Here is a 15,837-nt window from a genome sequence, read left to right as displayed (position 1 = left end):
ATGTATAAACTGGTAGGAAAAATAAGGATGCATGAGAGTTGAGAGTTTTGTTAGGTTTTTAAAAAAGGGTTAAAAGTTTGTGTTAAGCAGGAAATGTGGTGTCAAAACAGGAAGTGTGTGTAAGGGGAGACAAGTGTTTTTAGTTGGAGTTATGAACTCTTTTTCAACAGGAAGTTTGTGTCTGTTCATAGAGAAATAAGGTCACTGAGGGGTGTGTGTGTTAAGAAATGGTTGGAATTTCTCTATGAAAAGATTCTCCTTGTTGATTCTTTCTTGTGTGGAGATTCTGTCTTTACATTGATAGAAAGGGAATATAATGAATTTAGGGTTTTTTGTTTCTGGCGCAAGAGGGGGTTTTTTGAATTAACACTATATGAAACCTCACGCCAGAAATTTGGACACCTTTTCCACATCTTTTTAATGGATAACTGGAAAAGATTTTTGGATGATTGTCATTATGTTCTACTGTTATTACCGTTACCACAACTAGACAATAGCAACAACATGATCGGTATTGGCAGTCACTCTTCAATACTAGAACAATTGATGAGCTATTAAACAATACAATCTCTAGCTCTTTTCCACAATCAGGTCACTCAAATTCTTCTCAGAATAACACAAGAGATCCATCATCACCATTGTCATCCTATTCTACGGCTACTACCATTACCACTACTACTACTCCAATTAGTAAAGAACCACTCCACCCCCACCCCCCACTATCCACTTTAATCTGAATGTATACCTGTCAGCTCCATGATAAATTTGCCGAAAGTAAAATCATGAACACACGAAACTATGCATACGCAGTGACTAGCTTCACCCATTTTCCAAGAACAAGATGCACAATTCGTACAATACCAGCCAACGCCAAACCACACATCTTACAACACCACCACCACCACCATCACTACTAAACGCTAAATCACACTTAATAACTACTACACATGTGACCCGGAATCCTAAAATCTGTCGCTTTCCCAACACGAAAGGTTATGTCTGATGTGTGACTGTCCCTTCACTAATCTTTTAGGAACTCGATGCACTAGTAAAAGCATAACTTCAAATCACCACCAAATCTATAGTAGAAAAATTCCTTACGGTGGCAGTGTTGGTCCAGACTTTTATTGTAAAACAGATGTCACTCAGATATCTGCTGTAAAATCAACAGCCGCAAACAATGATGAATCTGGCAAAAGAAATAAAAATGACTTCTAACTCTCACACAGCACCAACCACTGCTATTACTCCAGTGCGCAACCACACATCATTGGTGTCATTAACCCACAAATTCAACTCTATGATAATGCCAAATGTACAAGGTGTTTCACATTTCACAAATTGAACATAGGTATCATATCATAGAGAACTTGCACAGCAAGAGAGACCTCGTACATCGAGAAAAGACATGTGTTGCACTAAATGTAACGCACCTGACCCCAGGCATATTGGATGTGGAAGTACATATGTCAGGATATGTATTACTCAGAACTGACCACAGAATATGGAAACAAGGGGAAATAGCGATTTTCATCCAAGATGACCTGGCAACAAATGTCCTTCTCTCCCACTCCAACACAGTGTGCGATACACTAATAATGCATGTGATAGACCTCAATTTGATCATAGGTATTACCTACTGTCATCCTGATGCAGCTAGCCACGGAGATCAAAGATGCTTTGTCGCTCATAAGCCAAACTTCAAATGAGACCAGCTCACTGGCCAATGTACTTTTAGCAGGGGTTTTTAGTTTTCCTCATTTCAGCTGGCCTGAGGATTTTATCCAACCAGAAGTTATACAGCTGAACAGGAGAGATATGAATGCTCTTTTCGATACTACTAAAAGACTTCCTCATGCAACAATTCATTATCCGTCCAACTAGGGATAAAAACATACTCGACCTAGTCTTTACCACCGATACAGACTTCACTCACAATGTTCAGATCATTCCCACAGCTATTTCCAACCACAAAATTATACAATTATCTGTATACAGTTCAAAGAGGGCAAATAACATCAAACATGACTCACTCCTCATGAACTTGAATTTCAGTAAGGCCGAGTGGAATGAAATCGAAACTGAAATCCTCGAAACAAATTGGCAATCTCAGTGTTAACGAAAGAATGAAATTTCTGTACGAAGAGTTAATCAGGATTTGTTGAAAGCATGCCCCATATAAACACGCCTATTCCAGCAAGTACTTGATTCCGTGAGATAGACGGATACCAATGTGTAACATAACCAAACCAACAAAACAACTATAAAACCAAACTCTCTCAGCAATTGAGATTGAGAAAAGAAAAAAGAACATCGAACTGGACCTAAAACTATTTCATGAAAAAGAAACTTCGCTAAGAGAACAACGAGCAGTGTAAAATATAAAATTTATTTCTAAGTTCTATAATATTTCCCCTTTGCTAAACAAAAATCAGCTACGCATAACCAGATTGGCTATCTAATGGATCAAAATGTATCATATATTAATGATGCATCACAAATATGCACATTCTTGAGTCAACATTATTACAGTGCATCTTTCCAACCTATAGTTAACAAAATAACATATGAGCCAAATGAATTCTTTGATCCTCAGAACTCAACTTACAGTTAATGACTGAGATTCAAACCCGGCATCTGGACAGGATGGTCTCACAGACATACTACGAAAAACGTGCAAAAACAGCCTCGTGAAACCATTTAAAAATACTATTTCAAAAGTCGCTAGATACCGGCGAATGCTCAGAACTATCAAAAGACACAATAGTAATGCCCTATACACAAAGGAAGGTAGTGAGACTGAAGCTGAAAACTACAGACCTGTTTCGCTCACACATCTAAAATTATCAAACGCATTGTCTGAAATAGAATTAGTACATGCTTTGTAGAAAACAACCTCATAGATGATATACAGCATGGTTTCTGAACTGAACTTTTACAACTGTTACCGTATTACCTATTTCACAATTAGCACCGTAACACTATTCTTAATAATCTCTTGGGTGGAAAGGACATTGACTGTATATACCTTGATTTTGTTAAGGCGTTCGGTGAGATTGTTCATGGAATCATCTGTCATAAGTTAAGGAATCTTGATATCTTAGAAAAACTCAGAGAATGGCTCTTTGACTTCCTACATGGTAGGAGACAATCTGTTGCTGGAAATGGTTTTCGCTAACACGAAATAACTTTAAAAATATAAACTTTACTCAACAACACTAAGAGTAAAAGATGTTTTATATGACACATTCTACCAGTGTCCCAAGTTTGAAAGTGTTTCGTTAGAAAACAAATGGTGTCCGCCAAATCAGAAAGATCCACTCACTCTCTTGAGATATTGGCTATTGTTATGCCATGTCTATTACTTAATTCAACAAAGCTTTTTTAAATTGTTGTGTAAAACTCTAGTAGCTTAGTATGGAAGAATTAGTTAATATAAATTTTATGTCGTAACTCTCTACGACAATTTTCTTTGACTTATAAAATGTACTGTAAATATTAAATGTACGCAGATAAACTAATTTAGTAAATAAATAATTTCTTTTTTCTTCATTTTCTTCAACCTGTTAATGAATTTTGTATCTGTAAATATGAAACTGTTATTATAGCGGTGAAAAAGAGCGAGCTTATACATTTTCAACATAAATACGCGTTCAGCGTTTTGGTGTATAAGTCATCACGGCGTTTACGCAGCCTAAGTTTAGATTTATGTATAGTGATAATACTTATAATTAAGTTATAAGTGACGGGTTTATCACCATAGATTTCTATTCAATAAACATTTATATCTATTATCTTTTCCAAGTTCGAACTCGTTATAAATTGATGACCAACCGACGTTGATTACGAAGTCTACTCGGGAGAATAATCACCATATAAATAGGATAGATCACCGTTATAAAACTATGTAAAGAAGAGGGATTGGTATTTATATCCAATTGCTGACTTAAAATCAAGCATGCTGGTTAACTATTGATTCATTTGGATTGCTATTCAAGAGGGATACTCCCATTGTAGATTAAAAAAAATAATGGCGAGGGACTTAATGGTTAGAGTATTCGGCTCACAATCACATGAACATGAGTTCGATTCCCGGCGGCGCGTTGTGTCCTTAAGCAAAACATTTCATTTTACGTTACTCCAATCCATACAGCTGGCAAAAATGAGTGTTACCTGTCTTTCAAAGGGCCAGCCTTTTCTGTGTCACGCTGAATCTTCCTGAGAATTATGTTAAGGGTACACGTGTCTGTGGTGAGCTTAATTACTTGCGCGTCAACTTCACGAGCAGGTTGTTCCATTGATCGGATCGACTGGAGCCCTCGTCATCGTAACCAACGAACTACCAGCTAGAAGACTTTTATCAGTTTTGTTGCAATTTCTACTTCATATTCATGTGAATTAGGATATTCAACACTTAATAACATCAAAAATAAGAAACGAGAGCGGGTCACTTCCACCGAATAAGAAAGGGGGGTTTGCTTATCACAAATACGTTCAAACATTGAAAACGTAGCAAAAAAATATCGGGTGCATATTTCTTTCAAACACACGCATGCATGCGCGCGCGCACGCACACACACACACACACACACAAGGACTGTCGATTCAAACTCAACTATAACTTTAGATTCATCAACTGGAGAGTTTATTCCAAGATGAATTTCTAGATACCTACCTCTCTTAAGATCTGAGTTCTGTCTTCGTCACGAAGAAGGAGCATGTCCAATATAACAGAACTCACTTGCATCCACGGTTCTCAAAATTATCTTATATATTACAATCTTGTGGAAATAGTAGCCAAATATCATTGCAATCATACCCTGCGGTCTTTAAGCATGAAAGACATGTTGGATACTGTAGTTCTACACATATCTGAAAAGATGGGGTTATCATGGCTGGAACATCTTTAATCGCAGGACTCTTCCATCAGGTGGTGGCGGCGATGACGACGACGACCACGATGGCAAGTACAACACAACATGAGCAACAAGTTTACTAAAGAAAAGCTTATGAAGATCTTATGACAGAGAAACCAGAGGCACGTTGTGGACTTGATTCCAACGGAACTTCTATACTTCTATCTAAAAGAAGAATCAAACTAATGGAAAAAAGAGCACTAATGAAATGTTCAAACTGTGAATAATAGTAACCAAATCTCCCTCATGTCACAGTTAGCTGTGTGGAAAAAGAAATAATAAATGTCACATTAGATAATGTATTCCTAGATCAGGGCTGGCCAACATGAGGCCCGCGGGCCGGATGCGGTCCGCAGACTTTTATCTTGCGGCCCGCTTGATACCTTCTTGAAATGGGTTTATTTAAACAAACATTTTAAAGTTTTTATCAAAAAATTAAAGATTGTAATGAAAAATTAAAAAAATGAAAGATACTACTGCTTTTGCAACGATATGTCATGTTGAATCAACGATCATTCATTTATTATTGTAATAACAGCATGAGAAAGTAAAATGCTTTCAATTCTGTCAGTATACAAGCGACTCTAAAAAGACTTGCTGCGATTTAAGTGGCGCGCAATGTAATTCGAGTTGGCTAGAAAACCTTTGACCATGTGTCAACTTGATCAAAACTAACCTGAGGTGAAACAACTCTGGAGACTACACAGCAAAAAAAAAAAAAAAAAGAAAAAAAAGAAAAAGGCTAAAGATTCATCATTAGTAACACAAAATCTTTGGCGACGGAAGTATAACTGAATATAAGGAACTACAAAGAATATCCAACGGACATTGCACTAGATGGTTCCACAAATGAAACTCAGTGTCCGTTTAGTGTATTGTATATGAAGTGATATAGAAGAACTGAAAGACCTTAGTGGAGGTCTATGTAGGCAAATACTAAATACCATCAGTTTACAGAAATGGTAAAAATAAGTATGCAGTGTGGAAGAGGAGAAATCCGATTTAGAGCTATGTCTAAAACATTATAACCCTTCTATGGCGAACCACTTTTCCTGAAACGTCAAATCTATTCCTTCCCTCACGGCTAACTAAATTGCTTTATTTACAAATCTATAGAGATAGCTCCGCTTGGGGAAAAGCTCCTTTAAATTAAACTCATCCTTCTTGAGTAAAGACATTAGATAATATAGCCATGCATAGCTTTAAAATACCGAGGCACCGTACTCGATTGCTATTTTATTTTATTGACCCCAGAAAGGGATAAAAGGCTTAACAAAGCACTTAACATCACAGTGCTTCTGCTGCTGGCAGCAACTAGTAATTTCTATTTTACGGTATATATGTTCACCGAGCAGTTTCATAAAACCGAACCATTTCCAAAGTTGTCACTATACTGCCAAGATCAGACTCCTCTCCTGTTGCGTGGTCCACATTCTAGTTTTAATTGACTTAAATTCGAAGTTATTCCCTCCGTCTTTCTCGAGCTGAATTAACCATTATGATAAATTTTCCTTCCCATTACTGGAAAAATTTTAATTATTTAAAATTTCTTTGATCACCACATTAAGTATGTAGCACTGCCCTTCACCATTTCAAAATTAAGTGCTGTTTACAAGATACAAACCTGTGACTTCTCAGCTATCTCTCTTCTATCTTATACATTTATCCATCCACTACACCAGTGTTAGTAGAGAGGGGAAATAAAACATTCTCTGCTGAAGACACCTACGCTCTCATTTCCTCTCTCCCTAACTCCAAAACATGTGATAGTGTTACATGCTTAAAAGAACGTGGTTAGCAAAGTTGGTACAGCAGCATTTATTTGGTCTCCTTAAGTTCTGAGCTAAAGACTAACTTTGCCTTTCATCGTTCAAAATTGATAAAGTAAATACTAGTCATATGCTGGGGTTGAGGTAATTGACTATATTCAAAATGTGTAATCTTATACTATTGTTTAGAAATAATTTTCTTGTAGTTGATAAAGAAATTTACATCCATTTGTTTAAAGTAACAGCTGACTGAATTGGCGGGCTATAGGATTATTTAAGTAATTGTTCATTATTCCTTTAGCTAGGCCCAATGAATTTAAGTGCTAGTACGAGCCTAGCGTAAGCAACGAGAAACCACTCATACGTATTATATTTTTGAGATCCTGTTTAGTCTACTCGAACACCAGCTGTTCACTCTACCCAAATGTGTGTAAGCCAACGAAGGAGCCTCTACGTGGTCGCTTAACGAATCAAAAGTAGCAGCCATTGTGACTCGTTAAGTTCCTTTAAATTACACTCATCTATCTTAAGTAAAGACATTAAATAATGTAATTCTGCATAGTGGAGGCTCAATGGCCCAGTGGTTAGGGCAGCGGACTCTCGGTCGGAGGATCGCGGTTTCGATTCCCAGACCGGGCGTTGTGTGTTTATTGAGCAAAAACACCTAAAGCTCCACGAGGCTCCGGCAGGGGGAGGTGACGACCCCTGTTGTACTCTTTCGCCCCAACTCTTTCTCGAGTAAAGCTGCGATGGACTGGCATCACGTCCAGCTGGGGGCAACACATACGCCATAGAAACCGGGCCCATGAGCCTGGCTAGGCTTTAAAAGGAATAGCTTTAACAATACCGAGTGATCACGACTGGAATACTTTTAATTACAGGTCTGCTCAGTTAGGATTAACCTGGAGTTTAACGTTACCAGCAGCATCGTCAGCATCCCAAGTGTGTTCAACTATATAGTCAGGAAGATAGATCCCTTCCCAACCTCTAAATTGTCAAAAATGTGAGAGAACAGCTTTATGTGTCCATTTCATTACCACCACCAACGTGATGTGATCCTTTATTTTTTTTTTCTCAGTCTCTCCGAGACTAACGGGGAGGGAATACTTGCAACAGAGTAAACTGTTAAAGGAAACCAAAGGACCGGGTGATTGTGTTAAACTGGTCAATGATTTTTGTCTACCACCCAAAAACTCAAAGTACCAAAACAAAAATACAAGTCGTTCAATGTGTTAATAATTCTGCCTATCCACCGCCCCTCGACTGCTATTTTATTTTATCTACCCCCAGAAAGGAATGAAAGGCAAAGCTGACCACAGCGAGATGTGAACTTAAAGAGTACAGAGAGCTGGAGCAAATACTACACATTTCCTCTTACGCTCTACTGATTCTGCTAATTCGCCTCTCCCAGTTAGATATGCATTACACAAATACACACAAACACGCCCAGATAGAGAAACTTAATTTGTACAATTAGCGTAGATTAGGGGGGGGGGGTATTTTTCGACAGGAACTTGGTTGAGATACGAACAAAAAAACAACAACAAAAAAAAAAATTAAAAAGAGTTTCTTGAAAACAACAAAACAGAGGACATGGTTATTTGATCCAAGACTAAGCATTTGATGAATACTATATTTAGATAAACGCGGATGACTAACATCACTATCATATCCTCATACTTACGGTGCCTCATAGCTTACCTTATTAATCAGCGACACACACACATTATTGTATGTATATCATATACATTATATATTACTAACACACACCTACATAGGTATACAATACACTTAATATTACAAACTCACGTACATACATTATACGCACACACATATTACAAGCACTCACAGAGTATAAATGCAAGCTTTGAATGTTTGTTTATTCAGGTGTCATTTACCTAATTCTCATAAAATCCTTTTAACTGGTAGATTTCCAAGCGTGTCTGAAAGACTACTTACCTGTTAGTGAAATATATCTTAGCTTGTTTCTCTCTCCAACATGGCACAGTCCTATCGCATTTGCGATATATTACACCAGCACAAACGACTTGATTCCAATATAATTTTTTAAAGATTACTGTATAGTTGTCAAAAATTTCTAATACCATAAATAGCTTTCAAGAAACTTACGCTGGTAGCAGTAGCACAAGCGTTTACAGAGTTTATATTTATAATGCACTACATAGCGCTTTGGGGAGATAATTTGAAATAAATACACACCTTTACATACATACATAACATTTATATATATATATATATATATATATATATATATATATATATATATATATATATATATTTATTTATTACACACACACCATACAATTTTGCTTCGCCGTGAAAAGTAAAAAGCGGCTACAGTACAGATGTATCTATGGAAAGAAAAATTGGGGAAGAAAACGTTCAAAGAACGAAAATACATTTTTTTGTTCACAAAGATTTACAGCTCTTTTGGAGGTTCACACAGCGAAATAGTAAATTGGGGATCCACAATATTTCAAGAGCCCATGAAAAAAAAACTTTTGCATTAGTTGTATGTATTGTAAGAAACAACTTGGTTTCTTTCCCTAGCATTTTACATAGTTCAACCTACACAGGATAATGTGAAAAACAAAATAGAAACTGTGAATCAAATTCATATTATAAAGAAGTTGGAGTAAACCAACTAGGACATTTGAACTGGTGGGATTTGCATAACAGTCAAGCTTTAGCGATGTGGATAAATTAATAGTGCACTACATAGAATTTTTAGACAGACCAGTTGTATTCAGTACAAATAGCTATTAGCCACAAATGTGGACAGAAATCTCATTCTTTTTCCTGACGAAAATCTTACAAGATCAGAAACTAGTCGGATTGGTTCATTTTTCTAGAGATAAACCATCCAAATTATATAAATGCTTTGAACAAGAGGTGAAATTGGGTCGTGGTAGTCAATTAGTAACATTAAAATTATTTCTTAACCTTTCGTTAGTCACATGGAATGTGTTATCAATCCAATTTTTTTCAAAATACTCAATTTCTAGTGGGCAACTTATTCTTTTTTACCTTTTGTTCCCTTCCTCTACTCTTTGAGGATGTGTTGCAAGTGGTGTGGTGCTGTCGTGGGAGGTAGATGTCAGTTTTGTCTAGTTATTCCACGTTCAAATTTTGATTTAATGCATATTGTAACGAGGATTGCCTGTTGTTATTTTCTAATATTAATAGATGTTAAAAAATTCCACAAAATGATGCATTGTGGGTATTTTCAAAATGAATGTGATCTGAATCCAAGATTTTTTAGTTTTTCTTTAATTTTATCATTTACTTTATTGTATTGTTTTATATTAACCAGCTACAAGGATTTCAAACTTCTCGGCAGTGATTGCAGATATATCCTGAACAAAGAATGAGGTTTTTTTACATAATACTAAAACTATATACATTTTTGTATTGGGGTGTGAAAACACCCAATGAGACTAACCATGTTCGGAAAAGTCAGGTGACAAACGAAGGGTTAAAATTCCAGCATTGGTACAGTTCACTCATTTGAAGGTAGGTGAACAGTCGATAAAATATCTAGTACTTGATTGGGTTTTATTTTATTGACCCCCACGATGATGAAATATAAAATTGACTTAAGAAATGAACTAAATGCTTTGCTAGTTTTATTCCATTCACTGTTTAATAATAATTTCTAACATTGACAGAGGACCAGAAATTTGAGGGTACATGAACAGTCAAATCTATCAACAGCAGTGGCTGACTGTTATTCCATTTTACCAACCCCAGAGGAATGAAAGACAAGACTGTAGAGTTGATTTCAACTCAGAACATACAGAGTTGCAAGAAATACGCCAAAATATTGTGTCCAATCCTTTAACGATTCTGTCGATCCATCACTCATAATTTCTCTTAATAATCCTTTCTGTTACAAAAGACACTAAACCAGAGGTTTTCAACTGGGGTCCATATAAGCCCCTGAAAATAATTTTGCTTTAGATGTATTGCGAAAAACAACTAGGTCTCTTTCTCAATTTAATGTGAAAAACAAAATAGGAATTTCGAAAGAAGTTTCTATAAAACTAGATTTTAAACAACGAATGGCTATGGGAGTCCATTAAAAAAAAGTAGTAATCAAAGGGGTCCATAGTTAAAAAGTGGTAGAGAACCCCAGCACTAAACCTCCCTACTCCTGAAATTTGGGGAAGAGGGGGCGAATCAATAACATCGCCTCCAGTGAGCAACTGGTACTTATTTTATCAAACCTGAAAGATAAAGTTGACCTCGGCAGATGTTGAATTCTACTTTTCTTAATAATGGCAGCAATGATGAAGACTTTGAAGGAACCTCTACATGGTCGCTCGACACATTAGAAAAAAGCAATCAAATATCCTTCATGTCACACCAAGATATTAAAAACGTGAAGGATTTTGGATAATGTAATCCTTGATATACTGTATCTGAATATAAGATACAATGATCATAGTTGTGACAAAACAATTATGAACAAAACATATGGATAAAAGACAGGAGGTCATAACTGGAACACTTAACCTGTCTGTAGGAACAGTGGTAATTTGGAGCTAAACAGCTACTATGACCCAAATGTGATAAAATTTCAGATGGTATTTGCTATTTTAACTGCCCTGGCAGTTGATTAAATTACTCCCAATATTTTATAGATCCCAGAAAGATAAAGGTCAAAGTTGACTTTGGTAGGATTTGAACTCAGAATGTAAGGATCTGGAACAAAATATTGCTCTAATGTTGTCAAACAGCTGAAAAAAAAAAAAAGGAGACAATAAGAATGATTCCTTTTTTAATGGCTACAAATGTTGTATGGGGGGAAATTGGCGCCAACAAATTAAATGATATATTCTGATTTCAGGCAAGATGACTTCAGCACTTCTAAACTACAAATGCAAGCAAGCTTCTCGTAAACAATGTGGTATTACAAATTCCTGAAAACTATAGAACCTTTAAAAATTGTACTGGAGTTAACAAAGAGGTGACGACAAGAGGAGGTGTGCGAAGTTTGCAGGGCATGATGATAAGTGGTAGATATGGTTCACTGGCCATGTGCTTTGGTTATTGCAGGAGAGACATGTTACTATTATGATGCAGTGGATGACAGGAGGAAGAAAAAGACCGAGAGGAAGGCCAAAGAAGACATGGGACGGTAAGTTCCAGGATGACATGATACCAATGGGAGTTGGTCTGAGTGGAGAGAGGAGGAAGGTGAGCAAAGGGGATGTCTGCAAAAGGTGTATTGCATGTTGTGCTGACAACACTGGAGGAGCTAAGAGAACAAAAAGAATGAAGTAAAAAAGAAAAACCTGTTTTTACTTTTACTTTGTTCAAATTTATCACAACCTTCCAAACATGGAATAACAATATACAATGGTTAAGCAATAATTCAAATGAAAAACAATGTAAAAGAATTTAAAGGGATTCAGTTGTTTTTATTTTTTAAAGCCAGTTACAGATATGTTGTGAGAACTGTAAAATGTGATATTTTGAAACAAGGAAAAAACTGACAAAGACACTGCATGGAATAGTTGAATGCCACCTGCATTTTGCAGCTGTATGGCAGACAGGAACAAGTAGAAAAATCTTTCCTTTTAATTTACTCTGGATTTTAGATAGCAATGGCATGAATTTAACTAAGTATCCTATTAGAAGCAAAATAGTAACACTGAATGCGATACAAAGGTAGTGTTAACACTATGTATCAAGCAGAAGTTGGTGGTGACGGAGACCAGACAGCTGTGGCAACTAATGAAGCCACTAGTAGTAGTAGTAGTGGCCAGACTGAAGTCACAGTTGAATGTCATTCATGCAGAACAGCGAGAGACCAGATGGAGAGAATGTGTAGAAACAAGTTTTGAAACATGAATGTTAAATACTACCACAAATAGATTTTTTCTTTAAGTACCCTTCAAAGAAGACATCCCTGCTCTCATGATTTCATCTACTAATAAAAGATTGCTGGCAATAACAGTACTGAAAATGAAAAAATATATATAAACATTTAAAACAGTAATAAAATTTGGACACAAAAACAAACACACATCAAACAAAGTATAAATTTATCAAAACATTTAATTCTGTGGTAAAATTATATCAATAAGCTTAAAATATACTAATCAGTTGAGCATCATTTTATTTTTTAGGTTTCTAATTGGAAAGTATTCAGTATTACTATTTCCTAAAATATATATAAAATATGCACGCAAACTAGGTAGTCATATTTCTGACATTTTATATATTCACCAACAATAAATAACTTACCAAGAATGCAGCAACTGCCTTTTCACTCTGTAATTGTCCAAAATACCATTCTCAATAGGCATAATAGCTTCACCTGCAACACAAAGACAACTAGCTTGAATATAGAAAAAAAAATTGCAAGTTGACATTTTTTTTTTTTAATATAGCACAGTAGGGAGACCAGTTTAGTTTAATGGGGAAGGAGAATAAAAGAGAGAGAGAGAGGGAGGGAGGGAAGGAGACAACATTTAAAATATGACATTAACAACACTATTAAGTAACATAAAATGGCAGCAGTAAGAGGGAAAAAAATATAAGCTTTACTTCTCCTGAAGTTAATTTTACTTGGGACTCAGACAAGTGTACATTTGATACTCTGAGTAAACTAAGTAGAGGGAGTAAGTTAAAATAAAATTTAGTTTAACATCTGCAATAGTAATTAGAAGATATCCAGTCTAACTATTCTTAAACACATACTGTATTTAAATCAGTGATAAAGAGTGGTACAGCTTCAAGATCCTTAGGCTGAAAAAAATAAAGCATTTAGATATACTTAGTCCTCAATAATACTAACACTATTAATAAGGTTTTTAAACCTCTATTTTCCAGCCTCACCATAAACTAGATGAAGAGTAAACAACATAACAACAGCATAATAACTGTACATAGTTGTCAATTTATTTTTCAAAATGCTTTTGTCAAAATAATGGGTGTCAATATACATCATTGTTTTAACATTAATTTTTTCCATGCTTGCATGAGTCAGATGGAATACATTGGGGCAGATTATTATTAATGCTAGATGCCATTTCTTTCACCACCCTTCCATTTCCAGACAAAGTTAATATTTCCTCATCACCAGAGACATTTTCAAAAACTGGAAACAGACTACTTCCAAGTACCATGATGTCAAGACAACAAGGAGTACATACACACATGATGAGTTTCTTTCAGCCTCCATTTACCAAATCCACTCAAGAAGTTGGGAAGCAAACCTCTTAATTACACAGCCATTCCTGTGTCAATTATATATATATATATATATGTATATATATATATATATATATATATAAATAAATATATATATAAATAAATATATATATAAGGTGGTGGAATGGTGGCTATATATAACTGACAGAAAATGGAAAACTATTGCTAAGAACTAAAGAGGTAAATCCTGGTATATAAGCCAAATGATTAAAGCAAATGAAAGAACAAACAAAGTTTAATTTGGGAAGATGATATGAGCAACAAAAGTAGTAGTAATAATAATAATAATATACATTCATAATGTTCATGATATATATAAAAAATAGTGGATATTCTTATGATGTTCATGGATGAAGTTGAAAGAGAAGTTTTCAGGAACAGGAACTATTTCTGAGTCAGTCAGAATTACTGGAATTAGTAAAAATGTACCAACTGCAATTCTAACTCTGGTTAAACATAGCAATTGACCAGACAAAATCATTTAAATTATAAGCAGGAGAAGGTTAAGTGCCTATACATCAATCAATAAATTTTGCTACAGTTTATTTCATAATAGTGTTGCACGAAAATACCTTTTGCTTATACCTGTTAAATAAATAAACAAATAATATTTACAACTATTTCTGGAAAGCACAGATATGGTTGTGTTGTTAAGAAGTTTGCTTCACAACCATGTGGTTTTGGGTTCAACCACATGGCAAGCCACTTTGGATAAATGTCTTGCCCAAGGCAACCAATACTTTTGAGTGGATGTGGTAGAAAGGAACTGAAAGAAACCGGTTGTATACATATGTGGTGAGAGTGTGAGTTCAAGCCTTCATGTCTTGGCATCGCAGGCTAATTGTCAACAAACATTGTCATCATACTTGCAATTTCATTTATTTGAAATATTCCATGAAAACATGCCTGATCATTGTGCTGCTCCTGTTCTAAGGACTTGGGGGGAAATGTTGCCTTGTGTGGAAACAGGTGAAGGAAAAGCATTGAACTGAAAAAAAATCTTCCTCAATGAATTTTCTTTGACCCCATACAAAAAAGAAAAATGGATGTTGAAATGATGATCAAATTTATAACTGTAAAAGTCTCACCTGATTTGATATCTAAGCCTACAGACTGAGATGGAGATGTGTATTCCTGGAGAAGTTTTACCATGGTTTCTTGTGCATCCAAACCAGAGTTTTGGGCTAATACCTTGACAATGATTAGAATGGCTTCAGCATATGCCTGTACACCTGTTAGAAATGAAAAATAAGGAGGGTAAGTAAATAAAGTATCATATTCAAATGATATCTAAAAAAAAAAAAAAGTGTAGAATACGATATCTACTTCATAAATGCAACATAAAAAAACCTGAACTATTGAAAAACAAAATAATTCAATGTCTATGAAATAAATTGAAATATAATTCTGGCAATAAAGAATTAAGAACTTAACCCTTTAGCATTCAGATTACTTAGTCAAATGTAATGCTTATCTGTTCACATTGTTAGTATTAACCATGTATTATATTGTAATAGTGATTATGATGAAGTAAATGTTAATTCTCAGAATGACATTGTTGAGTAGGCATAAGAGGCCAAATCTGGCTAGTTTAAACATAAAACAGGTAGAATATTTGGATTGGAAATGGCCAATTTGAATGCTAAAGTGTTAAAGATCAATCAGTTCTGTAACACCCTTTTCCAGTAACATACGATTCCAACTTACCAAGTCTGGCACGACCTTTTACTTCCTCTTTGTATTTCATTAATTCACGATATGCTGCAATTTCAAAAGCACCGGCTCCAGGTAGAACACAGCCTTGTAAAATGAAAATATTTAATATGTTAAAACTTATCACATGTCAGTCCTGGTGCCATAACAAAATGCATGGAGACAACATAGGACACAGAGGGTTTTGGCCAAGTAAT

The 15,837-nt window shown here is 35.4% G+C and overlaps 1 protein-coding gene across 1 annotated transcript in view; it reads right to left on the bottom strand.

The window, feature by feature from the left end:
- Positions 1–12,108: 12,108 nt before the first annotated feature.
- The window catches only part of LOC106869695 (T-complex protein 1 subunit zeta), a 28,168-nt gene continuing 24,439 nt past the window's right edge, over positions 12,109–15,837 (bottom strand). The window contains exons 12-15 of the mRNA XM_089353792.1: positions 15,635–15,727; positions 15,016–15,159; positions 12,959–13,031; positions 12,109–12,670 (exon numbers count right to left, since the gene is read on the bottom strand). Of these exons, the coding sequence (XP_089209918.1) occupies positions 12,595–12,670; positions 12,959–13,031; positions 15,016–15,159; positions 15,635–15,727 (386 nt within the window). The 3' untranslated portion in view covers positions 12,109–12,594. The remainder of the gene's footprint in view (positions 12,671–12,958; positions 13,032–15,015; positions 15,160–15,634; positions 15,728–15,837) is intronic.

This window comes from Octopus bimaculoides, chromosome 6 (genome assembly GCF_046866305.1).
Source record: "Octopus bimaculoides isolate indiv1 chromosome 6, ASM4686630v1, whole genome shotgun sequence".
NCBI lineage: Eukaryota > Metazoa > Mollusca > Cephalopoda > Octopoda > Octopodidae > Octopus > Octopus bimaculoides.
This window is presented reverse-complemented; position numbering and strand designations above follow the sequence as displayed.